At 43.5% G+C, this 22,530-nt stretch overlaps 1 protein-coding gene across 2 annotated transcripts in view; it reads left to right on the top strand.

Annotated features, from left to right (window-relative positions):
* gas7b (growth arrest-specific 7b) overlaps positions 1-22,530 on the top strand; it is a 66,577-nt gene that overhangs the window by 14,523 nt on the left and 29,524 nt on the right. For both annotated transcript variants that reach the window (XR_003930048.1, XM_030077202.1), the window contains exons 2-8: positions 2,327-2,444; positions 9,521-9,598; positions 10,309-10,397; positions 13,456-13,509; positions 15,968-16,057; positions 18,627-18,742; positions 19,013-19,087. Coding sequence is in view for 1 of the 2 variants with exons in the window: in XM_030077202.1 (XP_029933062.1) it covers positions 2,327-2,444; positions 9,521-9,598; positions 10,309-10,397; positions 13,456-13,509; positions 15,968-16,057; positions 18,627-18,742; positions 19,013-19,087 (620 nt within the window). In the remaining variant the exon portion in view is untranslated. The remainder of the gene's footprint in view (positions 1-2,326; positions 2,445-9,520; positions 9,599-10,308; positions 10,398-13,455; positions 13,510-15,967; positions 16,058-18,626; positions 18,743-19,012; positions 19,088-22,530) is intronic.

The following is a 22,530-nucleotide window of genomic DNA, read 5'->3' as shown; positions in this document are numbered from 1 at the left end:
TCATGATTGCAAATGGCTTAGATTTTCTTTCATGGCATCTTGGATTACCGCCACCGCCTCCCATCACGCTGGCTTTTTGACTCGCATCTAGTGCCGCAGTGTTTTCTCCATTGCATTTTTGAAATATCACATGCCTACATTTTCACTTGGAGGGAAACACTGGAGAATCTGCTTCTCGAGGGCGGAAGAAGGACGAATATAACAGTGACCGCCGAGGCCATCAAAGGAAAAACATCACAGCAATGTTGTAGGAGACTGTGTAATTACATGTAGTCATAAGTCACCCGGGGTTGACATGGCTTCATACTCTGCTCTCCTATGGGACCATAGAGCTCGTTTCTTCTCTTGTGCTCTTCCAAGGCAGCAGTTAGACGTAATGACTTCATTTTGTGAGGTAAAGCAGTGGGAGAGAGAACGTGGCTTCTATCTCCAGACACAGTCGGTGCCCGAATCAATACGGCGTGCACGCTTTTGCGCTGCTTGATTACCACCGACAATATCTAATGAAGAAAAGTTGTGCGACGAGGTTTGTTTAGCACTGCTGTTCTGTTTGCTCAAAGGTCAGATCTGCCCTTGCTCCGGCGTCTAGCTGTGTTTAATGATAATGAATGGCATTCCTGTTACACTCTAGTAAACCGCTCCCCCGCCTTCCTCAATCCAAACACATCTCCACAGAGGATTCCCAAGACAAGGTGGGATTCATCAGTGCATGGTCACTTTCACTGATCACTGATCACCGGCTTCCTCAAGCATCATTCTGTCCTCATTCTCTAACATGCTAGGGGATTGCAAACAAATTGACCCATATTGCTTGGTGAAGAGACAACAAACAGATTGCAGTGGGGTTGAACCCTCATCAGATGGCAGGCGATGCAGTTTCAAATGGGAGGGAGCACCACTTTGTTTATCAATGTTAAGGATGGGGTTGAGGATGGATAAACCCCCTAAGGTTCATGCCTAATAACTAGGGCTGTAACAGTTCAAGAAACCCAAACTCAAATCTCCAAACCCGCAATACAAATGTATTGCAGTTTTTGGGTCACGATTTCGGTTTCGGTATGGTTTGTTTTTTACACCAGAGAAGAAAAACACACTACCATTTCCAATGTTCTCTGTATTTTCTCTTATTTGCAAAAATAGCCATTTTTTCCATTGAGAGATTTTAGATAACAATATGAAATCAACAGATATTGTTCAAAAGGGAGAAGTCTACTGAGACTATTTATAACCAACATAAAAATACTTTCAGTGTTTTCGTTAATTTGTCAGCTAGGAAAGTGGTTACATGGCTCTCATGCGGTGGATGTGTGTTTAACACTGCACTTTGTAGGGTGTATTGTGGATTGAACAGTTTGCTTTTTTACGGTTTGGTTTTACACCCCTACTAATAACCCAGATAATAACCCAAAATGCTCTTATATGCTGGGTTATGATGGGATATAAGAGTTGTCCTGCACTCCTGAGGCAAGTTCTACTCTTGGGTATTGGGTGGCGTTCATGACAAAGTGGTGCGGCCTCCACTTTGAAACTACGTCGTTCGCCTTTAAAAGTGTTTTATTAAAGGTAATCCCCATTATCTGCGTAATTGCTCCAAAGTGTAATCCTTCTGCATCCTATTGAAGACATGAGTCAAGCAGCTCTCTGTAGCCTGCAGGGCTCCACTGAATCATTGCAGTAACTGGATTGCATTTCCCTCCAGTTACTAAAACTAACCTCTGCTCGATGCTTGAATGACTTGGCACGGCTCCCCGATAGCAGAACTGTAACTGATATGGAATTTCATCTGGCTTTCCCAAGTCTCGCAACAGCATCTCCATAATGTGTTACAATGGTCTCGGCCCGATGTTGTTTTCACGATAATCAATAGCAGATGTGTGCAGTTTGCCTCCGCGCTCTCCTGTGTTCGACGCTGCGTGCACACACACAAACACACACTGACTCTGCAGCTCTGGCTTCCAGTCCGACTGCAGACCCACGCCAGTTTGTTGTTCTTTGTGTGGCAGTGCAGCTCAGCCCTCTCTGCTATGATGTCATTGGTTGCCGGTTGTGAAATACTTCAGGAAATGAGAACCTCATTGAACCCAAGCGGAGTCTTGTGTATTTTTCTTCTTTGTCTCTTGTGTCGCCTGATTTTTTGTGGTTTTGTTTTATCTGCACAGTGAAATCTCCAGCAATTATGCTCAATTATGAACGACCTATGTGAAATGATAACAGCGTTTTGACTTGGAGCTAAGGTGGTGTGTATATTGAATTTCAATTTGCTGACAAGTCTGTTTGTGGTTATTGCCACTTATTGATGTGTTTATTGCTTTTTCTGTTTTAACAGAGGACTGCATCTTTGAGTCAGCTTCCTGTTGAGGACCTCAGAGACCCCCTGCCTCCCCACTGGAGGTGCTACATGTCTCCACAAGGGCGGCGATACTATGTGAACACAGTAAGCAACGGTAAGCGTCCAAGTAAATGTAGTATAACAGCCCTGTCTCATGACGACTGAGTTCCATGAAAACATCTGTTTAAAGCAATATTTCACCCCAAAACTATATTTTTTGTATCATTAAGTCCCTCTGAGTTGTCTTGGTTTTCCAGTGGGAAAAAAAAAAAAAGGTTTTTATTACATGCAAACAAAGCTTCCAAGAACTGGAAGTTGATTGGGGATTTTGACAAACAGCAGCAAAAAAGATATGAAGACATTTCAAATTCTCAAACTCTTGGTGCTCTGTTATCCAAGTTCTGTCCCTCCAGTCCTCCCCAAGCCAATTCACGCTTCATGCACGATCAATTGAAATATCAAAATTGCAGTATGGATATGTGCAATATCCGTATTGCAGCAGCTGTAAGTTTTTGATGAAGGTTAAATGTGATAGTGTACCATCATAGATGAAGTATAGATGCCCTGGCCTACCAATCATATTCTCCAGAAAACAAAACATTGACAATCACATCATCCTCATTTTACTAGTTATTTTCCATTTAAAATGATAATTGCGAGGCAAAAACAATCACTCCCACTAAAATGCAGATAATACCACAGTTTGGTTTGGGATGTACTGAGAAATGAGTCAAGACTTGGATTTTGGTGCTCAAAATGTCAGAGAATGTGAATTGGACCTTTTTAAACATCATTTGTGTTGCTGTCAAAGTTCCCAAGCAGCTCCATTTAATACAAATGGCTTTTTGGAACCTTCACTCTGTGTGAGGCGTGGGATTAAAAACCTCTTATCAGATATTGAAGACAACTTGGGATGAGTAAATGATACAAAACATATCGTTTTTGAGGGAGGTATTCCTTTAAAGCTTCAGAAGGCAGTCCCTGAACATTGGTGACTCCCAATGGCAGCGAGAGCAAACTGTTTTGCAAACGTCAATGCCCAGAAGTCAAGTGTTGTGGCTTTATATGTGCTTTGGATACCAAATGGAGCGAGGGGTAAAAGATTAATGTCTTCCACAAATATGTGAAATGTCTTCCTTTGAGGTAGCTCGACACTTTGTATTTTTGTTCACATCAAAGACGCTCACAGAACGTGAACAAAATGAGATGTTTTCCTGCTCGACAACATTAGTTTGTGTGGGAAAAATGCAGAAATCTCACGGATCGCTTGTTCACTGCAAACTGGATAAAGGACTGTATTTGGGTTCCCATAAAAGGCATTGAAATTATTTTGTCATTTAAAATCTCAAAATAATGGGTAACATCTGTTTTTTGAAATAATTTACTGAATTCCTCCAACATGAACGTCACGCAGATCAGGATAGTGGAACCAGCAACATTCATATTTTGTTTGCCGTAGCCGAACACTGAACTGGGGATGACACGGGGAAGTGCAAACTCAGTGGGATTTGGCTATTCAACCAAGATTTGCTGAAACCGGTACAAGGTGATGTTAAGAGGCGCAGGTTATTTTGTGCAAGAAGGTTTTCAAACTCGGCATGATGGGAGTAAAGGCAGATGCAGAAGAAGAGAAACACAAAATTGCCAAATCAGCCCGCCAACAAACACCAGGTACTTCCAGTTCTGCTCTACCCGAGTAATTGATGTGTTTTTCATGTAAAATTAATCTTGAATTCGATTCCAAGTGGCAATTAAAAAGTCTTAAAAAGTCTTAAATCTACCGTGCCTAAAGCTGTTGGATCCCTGCGATACCTCACCTAGTGGATCTTTAATTTATCACGACACCTGATCTGTTCCATCTGTGTGGAATTCACTTTATTTCTCTTGGTGCTGACTTGTGTATGTGTGTGTAGCTACAACAGTGCTGGTACCAGAAGGAGACGGAGCGCGTCAGGGCCTAAGAACTGATCGCGCCTCCTCACCATGCCTTGTTTCTGCCAATACAATTACCGCTCTGTCTCTCCCCAAAGCACACAGACACATACACACACACACACACACAAAACACACATTCACACACACCCTGGCACTGAGACTGCTCGCTACCCCTTTGTCTTCCATAGCCATAGCAGCGCCTGCTTTTACTGTCCCTAAGTGAACTCCAGGCAAAGCTTGACTGATGACACTAATATCTTGGGTTGGCACAGTGGCAGCCCTCATGTGCCTTTCACTTCATGGTGTGATGAAGGTGAGAGAGTGCAGCGTTCCCAGAGACCCTGCTCGCCGATCACACGGAAAGCACGGCATCCCGGCGGACCCACCTGGATTCCTCACGTTATTGGGATTATTGGTTTGATCATGGCGGGGCTTAGCGGGCCACTTAACAGGCTAACCAGCGTCGCATCAAAGCCGCTCACATGCTGCATGCCTCTGACCGTGGGGCTGCGGTGGTCTGGCTGCGACCATGAGAGCGGAGCTAAAATAAGCCGAGGGCTCCACCCAGGCACAAGACGGTTGAAATCGCTGCTCCTTTTCCTCCTCTCTTTTTAGATGCAATTAGACGGTTAACGTGCTAATGTCAAAGGGAAGAAACAAACTGAACCCGGTAAAGCAGCGCCGCCTTGTTGTGTGGGCGTGCGCCATGGGATGCTTTTAAGACCTCCTCCTAACTTTCACTTGCTATTTTCCCCTCGGCCCCCGTTTTATTCCTGCAGGGCTTGCACAGATCTGTCTTGTCTTTGCATGACAGGGGTTGGAAGCTTATCTTCAATAGTAAATCAGCTATCGTATTCCAGAGGGACAGAGTCAGGCGTGACAACAGTGATGTGGTGGCACTCTTTTGTTCCAGCACGGCCTTTGTTTTACCCATTTTCAATATTTCCTTTGAGGGAAAACGATTAATTTTTCATAACTTCATGCATAAAAAAACACACACATCCACAGCATCTGTATCTTGCTACGAAATGAAAACAGTTTTGCCGCTGAGGTATCGTGAAACTGCCCTCCGAGGGCAGAGAAAATAGCCGGGACTTATTTTCTGTGTCTTTGCTGCATAATGAGAAATTGAAGCGAGAAAATGCTCAATCTGAACCCACACACAGTTATTGCTGTACCGCAGGAGTCCCCTAGGTTCTTCTAAAAATTCTCCACCACAGCAACTGTAAGTGGACCTTTTCCAAACAAACCCATCTGATAACATTTTACTCCAACAATCAGTATTTATAGCATCTCTGCTATTTTAGCCGGACCTGCCTTTCTTTATTTTAAAGTTCAGCAAGATTAGATAGTGGCGTACATGTGTGTATGTGTGTGTTTGTGAGTGTGCATTCACTGTTTCTCCATTGCCATAGTAACAGAGCTGTATGCGTGGGTGAGTGCTGCATGTCCTTGTGTTATGGTTTGTTTCTTGGAGGTTTTCCTTCCTGCGTTGCTGTGTGCAGCGGTGCAGCGTGCTGTGGTTTCTTACCAGCCCTTTTCCTAAGACTCACCTCTCATCAGTCCCTGTCCAGCGGCTTTGCTTTATAAACACATTCAAACCAAACACTTTACTGTCCCGGCACACGTTCTGTAGCTGCAGTTACCACAGACGGTCACTTATCATATATTTATGAATGACTTCTAATTTATACCACACTATAAATAACTTCTTTGGTTTATACATGCGTTGAAATCCTTTGTAGTTCAGATGTAAACAGCATCTGGGGATCTGGGGAGGCCAATGCTAAATAATTTCACAGCAATCAGATATGTCTTGTTTTTATTTTATTTTTATTTTATTTTTTTCTTGTTTGGCCTGATGCTACGAGTGGAGGTCCTGGAAAGTGTTGTCTGTCACTCGCCTTCTCTCTTATGTGGGATAGCACAGTGTGTGAATGGATTCTGTGTTTTAATTGATAAAATCCAGAGACAGAAGGCTACAAATGCAACAGGGGAGAGTGTCATATGGTTATGAATAAAATATAGCAGTGTCAGACCTAACTAGGCCATAACGCCCCTCTCCTTGTCCAGAATCGGGGGATATCTTGCATAATGTCTGCTATTGTGGAGGGTTTGCTGATGTTTTTTTAAACCTATATTTACTCAGTGAGGGTTGACTGGGCATGCATGCTGTTTTCCAGCCAGGCCGTGCGTCATATTTAAGTACAACCACAGTCTTTTACTGTCAGATACTGAGCTGCTCCACTGGACTGTGCTAAGTTCAGGAGCTTCTGCTGCAACTGCCTTTATTTCCTGCCAATGGCCGTGTGCACATGTCACTTCGATCATTTAATGCGACGTAATGTGGGTGGATAAATATAATTCTGCAAATAGAAAGGTGGGCAAACAGAGCTGAGGTGGTTTTATCCCACATCCCTGCCGTTCCACCACGTAATCAAACAGATCAGTCAAGGCTACCAAGGCAATTCAGGGTGATTGACGACTTTTACACTTCAGCTCATTTGTGACAAGCCAGCTGTGGAAAATTATTCTTGGTGCCGCTGTTTATAGAGTGTAAAAGTATCCGAGGGTGTGAGCTTGGCAGGTGCCGAGGCCGATCTCACACCTGTATAAAAACTCGTTTGAAGGAAATGATCGTGCCAATCTGCATTTCAAGAGCCAGTTGCCTAGTAACCCAACCTGTTCCACTCCAGTGTCATACATTATAGTAAATATGCATGATTTCTTACCTCCTCGTCAACGTTATTTATAATGATTTCCGCTTTTTCTTATTTCAAAACAGGGTGATTGTCTGTTGTTTTGAGCACATCAGACTCAAAATAATAAATTTAAGTGCATATTCAATTGATTGAACTGATAAATGCATGCCGGCTTCTCATTTCAGTTCAACTCCCTGCCTTTCAATATGCCAAACTGGGTACTGGCTACGTATTAAATGTAATTAAAAAATCAGATATATAAATGTTGTTTTGACTATGAGCCCTCCATTTGACAAGGCAGGCACAATAAAAAGCAATTTCCCAGAGCTAAGTAGATTATGCTATATTTTTCTGCGTTAATATCCTTTCTCTCTGACAATATTGATTTGTTTATGACAAACTAAAGGAGAGAAATTGAGGCATTTAGGGCCTATGAGTGAAGGGGTTGCGATGGTGTTGTACATCAAATGCGAAGGCACAGCCTCTCCCTATAAGCCCGGCTGCCAGTTATCCTCTCCATGCGTGTCATTTGAGCTGATGGGCTTGGCTCAGTTGTCTCCACTGCTAAGCAGCGCCAAACAGAGCAGAGCCAGCCAAAAAGGCCCAAATGAAATAAGAGCTCTTTACATGTCCGTGGCTATTCTTTCTGTGTTGACAGTAAAGGGCTAATTGGGCTCAAATGCTATGGTGAAAATGGACAATAAGGGGAGTAAAAATCAAAGCGGGACCGTTCTCTCTATTAGGGTCTTTGTCAGTCATGCTTTTTGTATCCTCTATCCTCTCTCCTCTCATTTCTACCAGCGGAAGTGAAATGAGGACAGATGATGGAAAAGTGGCGCGGCCGCAGAGCTCAGTTAAACCCTCCAGACCCTTCAAAAGAGATTTATGAAGCATTTGCAAAAACACATTTTTGCTCCTTTTGTTAATGAAAGCTTGCACCTGTAGGTTTTAATTGGCATTCCAGGCAAAAGCCAGGGACAGATGATTGAAAAAAGATTCATGTTTTAGCAGTGACGCTTTTATCCAGAGTGAAGTGGGGCTTAACCTGAAGCTATCTGGTTACAGAGGAGTCCCTCAAACTGCTTGGCTGCACTTGCACCCCAGTCTGGTGGTTTATAAATGATGGCTGTTACTATTACTCTGTCGTTTTTGAAGAGCTAAATTCACCCTGAAATGTGGAAAACAGGAAATTAGACAAATGGCTCATCTCTACCTGAGCACTGCTATGTGAAACTTCATCATGGTTTGGTAAAAGTCATTTCCTACAAATAACCTCTGTTCTGGTAACAAAATGTAAATGCTGTGGGGAAAAAAGGTAGTCAGTTTTCACACCTGCACTGCATTGCAATATCGTAGACACAATGGTTTGTTACAAGTGTCCTTATAGTATGTAGACATATGAAGCAAACATTATACCCCCCTTGGGATATGGCACAGCCCTTTTAATTAAAGGAATATAATTTGCACACTGTACTAAGCCCCAAACAATTAATAATTTTATTAACAGGGATTGTTGTCATATAAAGACAGCCTATAACTAAACCGTTTTTAATATACAATAACACATACACTGTTTTTTTTACAGTAACCATGTTGCACAGGCAGTGTTTATGTACTGCCGTAAGCCTTTGCTAACCATTAGCAACTGAAACATTTGCTAGCCATACATTAGCTTGCACGGCAGCTAGCCAAGCGTTGATAGAAGTGAATCTATGTTCCCAGGTCCTGGGTTCCCTAGTTCAATATTCTGTTAACACACATAACTTTATCCCTTTAATTAACTCTAACCCTAACACTAACACTAACCCTAACCCACACAGGACCATGGGAACATCGGGTCTTGGGAACATAGGACCCCTGGAACATAGGACCTTGGGAACATAGGACCCTGTGAACACAGGACCTTGGGAGCATAGTCTTTGGGAACATAGGATCCTAGGAACATAGGACCCTGAGAACATAGGAACCTAGGAACTTAGGACCTTGGGAACCTAGGACCTTGGGAACATAGGACCCTGGGAACACAGTACCTTGGGAGCATAGTCTTTGGGAACATAGGATCCTAGGAACATAGGACCCTGAGAACATAGGACATGGGAACATAAAACTTTGGGTACATAGAATCCTAGAAACATTGGACCCTGGGAACACAGTAACCTAGGAACTTAGGACCTTGGGAACATAGGACCTTGGGAACATAGGACCCTGGGAACATAGGACCCTGGGAACATAGGACCCTGGGAACATGGATCCTGGGAATGGCTCCATGTTGACTAGCTAATGAACTAGGGAGCCAGAGAGTTGAAATCACAAAACTGATAATTAATTAGGTCTTTTCCATTATCTTAAATGTACCGTGGGACTGAACACATTCTGTACTTATTTTCCAGCAATTAAAGATTTGTTGTTAAATTGCTGACAGCCAATTTTGCACAGACGCTGACCAAAATCACAAGTGCTCGCAAATAGCTTCCTCATAGCCTGGTCAACAGTACTTTCACAGTCCTCTGAAAATCTCAAGTGGTTTTTGTCCTCTGTTGCTGCTTCATTTCAGAAACAACATGGGAGAGGCCGTCCAGCACACCCGGGACCCCGAAAACCCCTCTGCGACACAAGAACTCCCTACCAGCAGGTATTGTAGATCTCGCTCTCTCCATCCCACTTCAGCTTTGCCCATTTTTAATGCCCTGGGGCTGTGAATGCTTCTGAAATTCCACAGTGGCACAAAAGCGCCCGGTCATACACACCAAACACACTCATACATACACTTCCTGTGACTAATTTTATCTGTATCCTTGACTTCAGAACTAAGGCCTTCTCTGTCTGTCTTTTGGCTCTGTTCCCTCAGAGAGACAAACAGCAACAGCCAGTAAGGTTTGTCAGATGTTTCCCAGTCTCAGAAGTGGTTGAACGCGAGCAAGCGGTTCTCATTCATTTGTATCTCCTCTGTCATGTAGTCAAGTCAGAGACAGAACCACTGCATAGTTTTGCCCCCAACGTATAAGGACAAACACCCACGCATATTGAGACATCATCACTCAGACCCTCACAATCCAACAAAAAAGAAGTGAGAAAGCTGCTACGCAAGTCAATTTTTTCTCGCAAGCACAGTTCTCTCCCTTTGACTACTTGTCTCCGACCCATTAAACACATTCATCACGGCACCAAAAACAAAGATACTAAAGTGCCGCCTTGGTTTGAGTCTTAAAGATAAGTGAATTTCCCCCGAGATCAAATACACACAGTTGAAGTTTACAGCAGGGCGCCTCATCTGCAGACGCCGAACAACAAATGAAATTTCTCTCGCTTTATCTCTCTCTGTCTCTCGATTTCTCTCTCCAGTGAATGGATTTCACTCAGGTGGTAGTCCCTTGCATCATGTGGAGCATTCACACAACAGTCTGGTGAGGAAGACCAGCACAGAGCCGCAGGTAAGGCAGCCTGATAATTCTGTTCTTCCTCCTCAGCACCGTCTATAGCACAGCGTCAAAGGCGTTCATGAAATGAGCGCTGACTTTGAAATGCAGATGTTGTGGGCATGAATAATGTGAAGATTATATGTCCCCCCGTCATGAAAGGATTATATGGCAATAACACAAATTACACACAGCGCTTTCATGTTTCGGTCAGCTGAAATTATTAGCTAATGGTCAAGCTTAGGCGATGAAAACGGCATCGGTAAAGTTAAAGGTTAAAGTTAACTCTGTGAAATCCATGAGCCCTGGGTGCTGGCTTTAATTTGAAATGTTTCATTTACTGCTCTGAATAAAATTTCCTGTGTTTCTTGTAAAAAAATATTTAAAATGTTTGGCCTTAGAAAATGCATTTTTGTTTGATAGCGCGGTCTCATTATTTTTTATGTATTCAAAATGTAATTAGTAATAATAATAAAAATATTTTTTAAAATAACTCCCAAAAACAATAAAAAAAAAAACTACTTACCACACTGAAGTAAAAAGGAAAGTAAAAACAGACAGATAGTTTAGAAAGTATTCAAAATGATTTAAAATTTGCTACAAGAGCCTATATTTTGACAGTTAACAAATTCTTCATAGGCCAAAGTAGCAATTTCTAAATACTTTTTGAGTGAAATGACAGGAGTTTCATCATTCCTGTCTGTGGGCCTCTGGGTTTCAGAGAGTTACAGGAGAATTTTTTTTGGGTGGGCTTTTTTCACTTTGCACTTCCTGGCATAAGTTGAGAAGCGAGCCCAGGCCGCCGGAGTAAAGCCGTCCACCTCCCTGACCTCTGCACCGTCCCCGTCCCCCCGTTTCATGTCAAACCGCTTCATGTCTCCACTCGTGCCCTCACCATGTAATCCTGTCCTGTTGTGGCAAAGTTCTCTCACTTTTCACACACAGTGTTTCCAGGGCGCCATGACACCATAGGATGTGCATTTTGTCATGTATTTAATGAAGAGGGGCTCCTGGTGGGAATCAAACTTCATGCTTCCCACTGAAACTTATAATTAAAATCATCATTCTTATATGTTCTCAAAGTGGCATAATTTCTGGTGAATTAAATTATAGTGAAATTAAATTATTCCTCGTTTTCTTCCCCACTTTGTCAACCTTCCTCCTCCTCCTCCTCCTCTACCTTAATGCCCTCACACCGTCTTGCCCCAGGCTCTTCATAGATGAAACCTATTACCGCTTCCTTTGTTTAGACTGTCCCTCGCCACGTGAGAATAACAATTCTGCTTTGTACTCACACTGAGACTCGAGTCAGGCCGAGTATGACTCATTTATTTCTCTTACTTTCTGAGGACACCTCCAACACTGCAGTCATAGATGCGGTCATTTGCTTTTATCCAAAGTACCTCAGAGAAACAAACAAACCCCTAACCCTGGTAATGCTTGTTCTGCCTGGTGAGCTACATGACAATTAGATGTTCAAAAAAGTCCTGGGAAAACACTTGGGTAACTGTGGCACAATGGTCTTATGTTGTGTTTTGAGCATTTTTGTGTCCGCTTTGATGCCGTCTCTCAGTGTGCGCCTGTTTGATGGTTACAGTCCATCTCTAATCTTTGCCCAAACTTTGTAATTTCCATGTTTCACGCTAGATTTATTACGTCGCACAATCCAATCTATGCGGTAAGAAGCAGTCACAATTGAAACCAGATGTGAACGGCAGGTGACATCTTGTCTCTCCAAAATGTCAGCTTTTGAGGAACTCTGGGAAAAAAAAAAAAAAAAAAAAAAAAAAATCAGCCCCGTTTTAAGCTTAACCACCATGAATTTTTGAGTTTACCCAATAAGGGTTTTATAAGTGTCATATAAAACCAAGGGTTGTACAATTTTCTCAGCCCACAGAGGAACCATGTTATCACTCAGCTGCTGAAGCTCCACGTGATAACGGTGATTTGTCGAGCCGCGCCGCAGCCTCGAGCGCAAATTGCCTCATATGGACATAATCTTTATTTAGGCGTTTTAAATCCCGGCGGATAAATCATAGATAACATACAGCATATATGGCTTGTGTTTGATAGTAATGATGTGTGCAGTACGTTTCCACACTTTCAGCTGATAAAAAAAAAAAAAAAAAAACCTCTCTCTGTCATTCCTTAGTCATCATTAATGGAGAGGGTGATAGCAGTTTAGAGCAGATTAATCCCTCCTACGGTATCTGTTCCCTTGATCATAATTAGCCAGGCAATCAGGGCGCAGTTATACAGTATCCACCCACTACTTATTCATTACTTATTCATCTCTCTCTTCATCTCCCTCTTTTTCTATCTCTTGCACGCTTGCACACACATAGAGTCATTTAAAAATATGAGCACCACCCCACTACTGATGACTCTACGTTATATTCCTGCATTTATTGCAAGTGTTTGGTTTCTCCCTACACTTTTCAATCAAGCCTCTCTTTCCATGGATTCTCTTTCCCCCTGCCACACACACACACACACACACACACACACACACACACACACACTGTATCTTTTTAATGTGGCTATCATCCTTTTTCTCCCTCTTGAAGTTTATACTTGTTTATTTCTCCCCCTAACACTCACTTTTACCATGGGACAATGGATATTATTCTGAGTTTAACTGTGGGGAAACACACACACACACACACACACACACATACACATACACATACACAGATGCACACACAGATGCACACACAGAAAAAGCCAACCACGCGGTGCTTTGCGCTGCAGAAATACCCTCCCTACTCTGCACAGCAACACACACACCCTCACACAAACGCAGATACACACACACACACACACTCCCAGCAGCAGCAGCAGCAGCAGCAGCAGCAGTGAGAGCAGAAAGCAGACAGACGCTAATAGAGCTCGCCAGGAAAAGACTGGGTTTGTGTGTGTGTGCGTGAGTGTGCTGTGTGAGTGAGAGCGCGAGAGAGAGAGAGAGAGTGAGAGCGAGGGGGAGTGAGAGTGAGTGAATGACTGTGTGTGTATGTGAGCGATCATGTCTGACATGGAGGACGGTTTTGACGGAGCGTCCTACCTCTCTCCGCAGAGCCCGGGATCAACGTCGCCCACCAGGAAGCAGAACAAGGAGACCACTATCACGGTGAGTGGGGCAACTCGCCAAAACTCTTAACTCAGCCCTGAACTAACCCCGGGCTCTCACCTGGACGCAGGCTTGAGGATTTTAAAACCTCAGCTGGCGTAGATGCAAAGATGTAATGTGGCTTTTTATGATTGACAATGTCCTCTTATTTGCTTCAGACCCAATTCAGCTGCATGAACTCTGCTGCAAAGCCCAGTGTAGTGGAGCACTTATCACCTGTGGCAGTCGATCAACATAGAACAAGTTGCAAACAGGAGGTGCAAGCAAGCGCCTTGCAAGTGTTGACTTTCCCCCCCCTCCTCTGCCTTTTCTCTCTATTTACTTTTCCGAGCAGGGAAAAGCAGAAGTGTGTGTTTTTGCGCTTGTTTGCAGTCGCTAGTGCACAGATTCACAGTGACATCATCCTATCCAGCATCCAGCATCCAGATGATTTCTGCTCTGTTGTCAGGTCAGCATGTCCCGTGGGCCTCCCGCTCGGTAAATAGCAGAGGTGCTGTTTTGATTTGAGAGCACTAATATGAGGGGAGGGGGTTGGGGGTGGCGGTGTGAGGTTATCAAGTTCTCTCTTTTATTTTCCTCCTCTCTCTCTCTCTCTCTATGTTTAAACCACAGCGTTTAGAGGGTGGAGGCAGACGGAGCGGGGCTTGTCTCTGCTTCCATAGCAACCAGGGTGATGCTATTGATAAGCAGATGTTTATAATAGGAAACTGGTGAGAGAGAGAGAGAGAGGCAGAGAGAGCTGCATTCATCGCTGCTGCAGTCATACACTGATATCCTCAAAGGGTTAAAAGTTAAAGAGGCCAGTTGATAGAGGTCAGCAAAGGTCGTGGAAGAATCTATGAGAAAGGGCTGGAAGCAGTGTGTACATGTGTGTGTGTGTGTGTGTGTCAGTGCACACAGGCCAAGCCCTTTATCGTGGCATGTTGGAGGCTAGCAGCCTTGCCCTCGTCATCATAAAAGGAAGCAGGGGTCAGTGGAAAGCCTTTGCGTACTGCTAGCTGTCAACCTCTGGCCCTCAGCAGTGATTAAATAGGAGGCCGTTCCCTCAAACAAATTATAAGCTTCATAAGCCAAGATCCATTTGAATTAGAGGCCTCCTCTGCTTCCGCTCCCTCCTTCCATTTAAATGTGAATATTGGCTCCGTGCGAGTCAGCTGCAGAGCTGTTTTGGATTTGTCGATTGGTTATGAAAGGCAAGGCTTTGGCATTAAACAAGCTGGTGCTACTGACTCTGTCAGATAAAGTTTTTTTTAATATATATATAAACACAGTGCACCCTCACTGCTGGCTGTTTACCTCCTGAGGTTAATTGGAATGAATGTGAGAGAAGATAAAGCTGCTATTGTCTGCCCTGGAGTCTCTGCAAAACCTATTCTCTCTCTCTCTTTCTCTCTCTCTCTCGCTCTCTCTCTGTCTCTTTCTCTCTGTCTCTCGCTCGCTTTCTGTCTCTCTCACATTTGGCTCAATGCGACTATAACACAGATTTGGATATTGTATGTTTGCAGTTGGCTGCAAATAGCAAAAGCATTCCATGCAAGTGTTGCTTTGCTTAAACCAAATTTTCAAATCTTTCCCTTGCACAGTTGGGTCCAAGGCAGTGGTGATTACACAGAATTTCATTAACCTTGTGTGAATTTGTTTCACAAAGCAAAGAGGTTCGGGGCTAATTTGTTAATTCCGCGAGGTTCCCACATAATACCAGTCTCTTGCACCTTCCACAACACCGCGGTGGTTTGAAGACAAGACATGAGAGCGCGGGGGGATGCCCGAGGGCACAGGGAAAGAGGGAGATGGAGTGAGATTCACAGAGTCATACAGAGTGTAACCCCAGAGCGGAGCGAGGCAGATCCCAGCAGGGACCCATTCAACCAACAAATTCAACATCCCTGCTGCTGGGAGAAAGCACAGACAATTAACCGCGCTGAGATAATTAAGGGCAATCTCGAAGAAATCAATTTTACTGATTGCTCAGGGCCAAGGTAGAGGTGCAGAGTGTTGTGCCTGAATCCTGAAAACCCCGAGAACCACAATGGCTGCGAATTGACAACACGCTCCCCAAGGACGGGGTGAATAGAGAAAAGTGAATGAAGAGTCCTGGGTCGATTAGAAATGTCTTCTTTACTTTGGTGAGCTCTGGAGCTGCCGAGATGAAGGAGTGTTGCCAAAGCAACCGAGTGTGGAATACCTTGAATACCAAGGTATTTGTGTGTGTGTGTGTGTGTGTGTGTGTGTGTGTGTGTGTGTGTGTGTAGGTATTCTTTTCTGTTGGCTGAGTTTGTCAACACATGGTTGGTGCATTATTTGACCCACACTGTCAGTCTTTGACAAAACTGTGCATCAAAGAGAAGCCGTCACTCCTGATACTGTAAACCACCAGAATTAAACTAAACCTGTATTGAACTCTCTGTGGCTCTCTCTCTCTCTCTCTCTCTCTCTCCCTCTCTCTCCCTCTCTCTAGATTAACTGTGTGACATTCCCGTTGCCCATGAGTATGCCTGAACAACAGCTGCTGAAACCGGACGAATGGAGCTACTGTGACTACTTCTGGGTAAATGCACCACGGCAATAAAAGGGGCAATAAGTGAGATTTCCATGATCCCGTATCCTGTAAAAGACTGTAATGCATCTGCAGCATGTTGATAGGGTTGATCAATACCAACAACCCAGTCAGTACGTTTGCATGCACACCCATTTTCCACTAATATTCTTAATTTGACAATATTCTGAATAAGATCCGGGTTTGGACGTTCCTAATTAGGCCTTTTTTTCCTGAATGTTGCAGTTTTCAGTGAAGGGATATGATTTGGTTTTTTTCTCTGCTCATGTATACATCACATTTGACTAAAAGCCCCCATTTCTGGATGGAGCAAGAACCACACCCACTTCTAAACATTAGGAGTATGTACGGCTGCAGGATACGAGGGAAATATTCATTTTTATTAGCCATGTGAACAGCTTAGTATTGATATTTTTGACTTTAAAACTCACTTTTGGGCCTGCACCTGTAATTCAAACAGGGTAGAGGGGTCTTCACTTGATGCTTCATGTTTGATCTCTGGTCTGAATAGCTGGCCAGCATGACTGAAATCAGTGAAACTATGTTAAAACTCCGTAAAACTCAACCATGAATAGTTGTTTGGCTCCCACTGTCCTGCCTGGTGTACGAGTGCACGCTGGATTTCATTAATTCAGGGCTCTTGTGGCTCTGCAGGAACAGCAATTACCCTGTATAGTGTTCGATGCAGAATGGACTACACGTGAACAAACCAACAGGCAAACGAATGAACGAACACAAACACAAAACCCAGCTCTGATGAAGGCGCTCCTCCAGAGCACCTAATAAAGCCTGTTAATGTGATTGATTGCCAGATAATATATTAACATCTGCAGGCTCATTTTGCAGTAATTAAAAAAATCAGGCCCCCTTTATAACAGTAATTGCCGGTTAATGTAACAGTGTATCACACTGTCATGGGAAAAAATAGTACGATATCTGTCTGAAGATGTTATTACATTTGCAGCCAATTAACGTCATTAACAGGTCGTATTATATTTTTCACTCATTTCAGAGGGGTGTGTCATTACATTATGATATGTGGTCATTATATAATTTGATGATTACTCCACTAATATCAAGACAAAAAAAAATCTTGAGGGAAGTCGCATTGGTGCAGTCATACATCCCACTGGCACATTTGTTTTAAGAAAAGCAAGATTTTAAGGGCCCCATACTGATGAAATGAGTTGTGAAGAGGGATATTTGTTGTAGAGTAGCCACAGGAAGGAAAACTGTCCTTTGGTAAATTGATTTTGCTTCTTTTCACACCGGCGCTCTCACCAGTAAATCACAAAGTTAATGTCCCTGAGAGCCCATGCGAACAAAAACAACACCGGATCCTTTTCATCTCTGGACACGAGTTCATATTCATCTCTGCACACGGAGAAGCTGGGCTGGCTTTGCTGAGAGCCGACAGGCAGAGCTGTAGGATGATACATTACATGTAACTGGTGGGACCCGAGCGAGCCAGCTGGACTCCACTGCTCTGTTTGGACGTTTCCCTCCCCTGCAGTGTAATCTCAACCAGGTGCGCTGTTGTCGTGCTAACACACTCCAGCACACACACAGAGGTGACAACGCAGTGTATGGGCTCGGAGACTATACACTATACACCCGAGCGCAAGAATGGCATTTTTTGGTGAAAACAGTTGAGATCATTTTTTGTGGACCGTTTGAGTTATATAACATGACTTCTGCCTTTGGTTTGACTGTTCAGTGACTTTAGACTGACCATGTTCACGGCCTAGAAATCCCTCAAAAGTTTAAGTATTCAGTGTTTCCCTCTCAGTTAGGGGGAAAACATAACCATTTATTAAAAAAAAAAAAAAAATGTGGGAAAAAAAGGCAACCAAGGCAAATTAGTAAGAAATGACCCAAAAAGAGACAAAAAATTGCAAAAAAAAAAAAAAAAATAGAAGAAAACTATAATTATTAGCATTATATAATTAAAATTAAATGATAAGAAAATTAATATGAGAGAAAAAGAGAAAAATAGCATAAAATTCCTTGCAAAAAATTAAAAATAAAAAGAAATAAATTGATTTTAAAAATAAATAAATAAAACCTTTCAACATAAAAGGTCACCCACAGGCAAAAATAAAAATAAATAAATAAATAAATAAATAAAAAGTTATCCATGCATACTTTGAAAGAAATGGGATCCAAACATCCCGTAAGAGTTTGTGCTGAGGGCTTCCCATAGCAGTCAGTGTGGTATTGATCAGTTCCACTGTGAATTATGTGATCAAACTAACAGAGGTGAGCTGCACCGCCTGGCTTGTATCCAGTTTTTTTTTTAATTAAAAGTCAGTATCGTCCCGCTGGAGCAGCCCAGCCCTACAGTGCCGGGCTCTGTTTATCTGTTTCCACTCACTCCGCCGCGGTTAACGCAGCGTTTAACTGATGTTTCTGCACTTTTGTGACGGATTTCACGGAGCATGTGCCAGGCAGGTTATTTGAGAGAGCTGCGCAGTCGAGGTGTGATGTTTCCACGTTTGTTGTGAGCCGCTTGTTTGTTCAGTGTGTTTCTCGTCCTGTGTTTGTTGTGTTGATCATGCAGACCGATAAGAAGGATCCCCAGGGCAACGGCTGCATTACAGGATTTGAGGTTTTGCTGCAGAAACAGCTAAAGGGGAAACAGATGCAGAAAGAGATGGCCGAGTTCGTACGAGAGAGGTAAATAACTGTGTGTGTGTGTGTGTGTGTGTGTGTGTCTGTGAGTGCTCATTTTTTCAATCAGCAATCTCCCCAGCTTCCTTTTTTCATGCTTCATCATCAGGTTACCATGATAACCATAAAACTCACGCTGTCATGTACACAGCCCGTTTCCCTTTTTTCGTTCATTGATGCGCATCACCCCGTTGCACAACACAGGAAGCGCCCTTGGAGACAGGCACGGTTTTGTAAATTGCTGTGTGGTAACCAAACTCTCTACTTCCCTCTCAGGATAAAGATAGAAGAGGAATATGCCAAGAACCTCTCCAAGCTCTCCCAGATCCCTCTCGCGAGCCAGGAAGAAGGGTGAGTGACCTTCCTCCTTGTAGGAACTTCCCGGAGAAAAGAGGAACCCTTCGAGTCATCGCGGGGGAAATTATCTCACATGGCCGCGTGGAAGATGTGACACAACACCAAAAATAATGTCTGCGTCAACATTTCATAACCTCCCTGCCAGAATTTCCACAACGCCGCCACTTTGGAGATTATAAGCTTGTAAACGATATGTTATAAGACTCCTTCCTCCCGCAGTATGTACTATAATAATAATCTCATGCTTTATTGATCCCTGGAGGGAAAGTTTTGTTCCTGACCACCCCAGAGAGGTCAAAGGTCAGAGTCAGATACAGAGCAGCTCAGGGCAGCTGGTAGGAATTCAGTGCGTTGCTCATGGACACTCCAGCAGGGTGGATGGCTGCCAGCATGGAGGCTCGAGCCTGGGAAAATACCTACATGGCAATAAATTCACTTCTTATGTATTGCAATAAGATAATATGAAACTTTAACGACCCCTGTGGGGAAAACGGGGTGAGCAGTGAAGATTCAGCAAAGAAAAGCGGGATATAAATAAGAGTCGAACAAATGGGAGCTGACAATTTCAGCAGAAGAGCATATGAAGTCGAAATGGATGGATGAAAGTCTGCCAGCCAGCCTACCAGCCAACCAGCCAGCTCGCCAGCGAGACAACAAGCCAATTAGCCAGCCAATTACCCAGCCAGCCTGCCAGTCAGTCAGCTAGCCGGTCAGCTAGCCAACCAGGCGAGACGTCCCGGTGTGAGTCTGGGTCCAGAGGCCCTGTCAGTAACGCAGTGAAACAGTACAGTCTTCCTGTAAATCACTGCATCCTTTGATCTCCATCCTGCGGCATGCTTCAACTATTAGAGGAGGAGAGAGGGGGGAGAGGAGGAAGAGGGGCAGAGTGAAGATGAGGGCAATGAGATTTGAGGAGACAGACCATTTAGCTGTGTGTGTGTGTGTGTGTGAGTGTGTGTGTGTGTTGAGCTTTGGGCAGGGAGGGGAGGGAGATGTGGGGAAACCCTGCAGAGAGAAAGAGTTTGCAGCCCCTCCTCTTTTCTTCAGTCTGACAGCAGAGGGGATATCATGCTGAGGCCAGCTTTTTGTCTGCACCTCCGAGGGGATATGGGAACACGGAAAGTAAAGTAATAGGAAGCTGAGAGGGGCACGACCGGCCGAGGAGAGCCACAAAGAGAAGAAGCTGTGATTTGCGAGGACGGCACCGTCGTTAAACGCGGCGCAGTGTTATTGCGAGATTCCGAGAAAAAACGGCCGTAACGCACGGCAACGAGGCATGCGGGAACAAGAGAGGAGTTTGTCTGATCTGCCAGAATTATAATCCCAAACAATTACATTCTTTTAATCTTGGAGTGATCAGTACATTTCCCATAGATGATGTTTATTATGCCATCGCACCAGTGATGTGCTGGGAAATGAAAAGGTGGATAAACTATGACTCCAGGTGGTCGTCTTTACGAGACAAATGATCATTTATGGAAAAAACAAAAACAAATCAATTAACCCTTTGCTTTGGGAACAAGGTGATGAGCAGCAAAAAAGATTTTTAGCAGAAAAGAAAAAAAAAATAAAATAAAAACTACTGAGCAGAAAATTAGCCAAAAACATGTTTAAAAAATCACAAGTAATTTATCACAAATTTTGCCAATGACCAGAAAATGATTGGATAATTAGACATAATATCAGAAAATTAGCCAAAAAAACTAGGAAAAAAGTAAAAAAAAAAGAAAAAAGAAAAAGAAAAAAGAAAAAAAAAAGCAGAAAACTATTATTTATAATTATGATAATAATATCCTATTTTAAATTAAATCACAAGTAAATTACCAGACTATTATAGACTGGCATTGCTAGACCATTTTGGAAATTGATGTGATCAATGGTTGCAGATCGAAATGCCTCTGGACACTATTGACTCGACCTACAACCAATCAGAGCAGTGAGATGTGTGATGTCACACTGAGCGACTGTTGAGCCTCAGTGTCAGTCGTCATATCAACCCTGCCCCTCATTAGATAGTTGAGCTTGGAGATTTGTTTGATTCTCGGACTAATTAAATTACCCCAAAAATTTGTATTAAAATTATAAGAAAATGAGAAGAAATTCAAAGTAAAAATTCAAAGTAAAAAAAAACAAAAAAAAACAATTCTGTGATTTTTTTTTTTTTTTCAGTGTGTGAAATAAACCCCTCTTGGTTTTCAGAGGCATTACTTTGTGCTTCGTGACCATATCAGTTAATACTCCGACTTTCATGCTGTAAAGATTTATATCAACCTAAATACGGGGGTGGGCTTTATTTTGCAAATAAACCCTACGTTTAGCTGGCTATGATCCTGTCCTGCATCACTGTTTGTGTGTCTATATCACACCGCTGTATAACGGAGGGCGGAGTGGGATGGAATTGTCCCATATAGAATCCAGATTATGCCAGCCAGTTCGACCCACCCACACCCAGAAGAGTGCAACACAATACTGTCATTATGCTCTCCCTCAGGCCAGCTCTGTTGTCAGGGCCGGACAATCACTGTTTTGTTGGTCAGTTCCTACCATCCAACCGGCCGCAGCCCAGAGCCAGCCGTCTATTCCTGAATTTACCATTTGTTTGGTCGAGATGTGGCCGGGAGGCATGTGACCACTTTTCATTGCCACCAATCATGCGCTGTATCGTCGGCTGAATAGAGGGGCGTACACGGCAGGCAATGTATTTCACTGAGATCTGTTGTTGGCAAGAGTTCATCTGTCATGGGAGACTCTTGTACTGTAAGAGCGCGGGGTTGTGACAGCTGTAACTTATTGACTGTGAATAACATTTGGAGTGGGGCAGCGCTCGCAGCTTGGAATCATAAGATAGCGGCTCCGGCCCACGTCTCCTCGACTTTCTCATGGCTTTTCACGGTGGAAAACACCTGTATGACCAGTTGGTCTGGCCTGACTTGGGTTTGGTGCTCCGCCAGAAGATTAAGCCAGTTCCTTCCATGATGAAGGTGGCATCCTCGAGTGCATTCCTTGTTCTTTGTTAAAGCACATCTGTTCCCGTGTGGCAGAGGATGTGTTTTGCAGGAAAACATCCACTGAACCGTGAGGAAAATGTAAATGCGCTCATGAACTGGATATAGAGCAGATTCAATGTCTATTCTATCAATCGGAGTAACAGAGCAGATTTTTTTGAAACTATTCCTGTCATGTGCAAGCCTCTTATCTGGCCCGCACAGGCAAGAAGCTGGTTCGTTATATAGTGTGGAGGCAGTGCAGGTGCCAGACTTTGCTCCAGCAGTGTCAGGAATGTTTTGGATGTCAGTCTAAGGGAATTCCACACATGTCTTCCATTCAGAGCGCCGCTTTGAAGTGACCTGCTTAGCCATAAAGATCGTCAGGCCCGGACCGAGAGCCTTGTGGCCGCGGCCGCCTGCCTGCCTGGCAGCTGGCCAGTTTCATCTGGC

The sequence above is a fragment of the Myripristis murdjan genome, chromosome 19 (genome assembly GCF_902150065.1).
Source record: "Myripristis murdjan chromosome 19, fMyrMur1.1, whole genome shotgun sequence".
Taxonomy (NCBI): domain Eukaryota; kingdom Metazoa; phylum Chordata; class Actinopteri; order Holocentriformes; family Holocentridae; genus Myripristis; species Myripristis murdjan.
The sequence above is the reverse complement of the archived record's forward strand: the minus strand, read 5'-3'. Positions and strand labels throughout refer to the sequence as shown.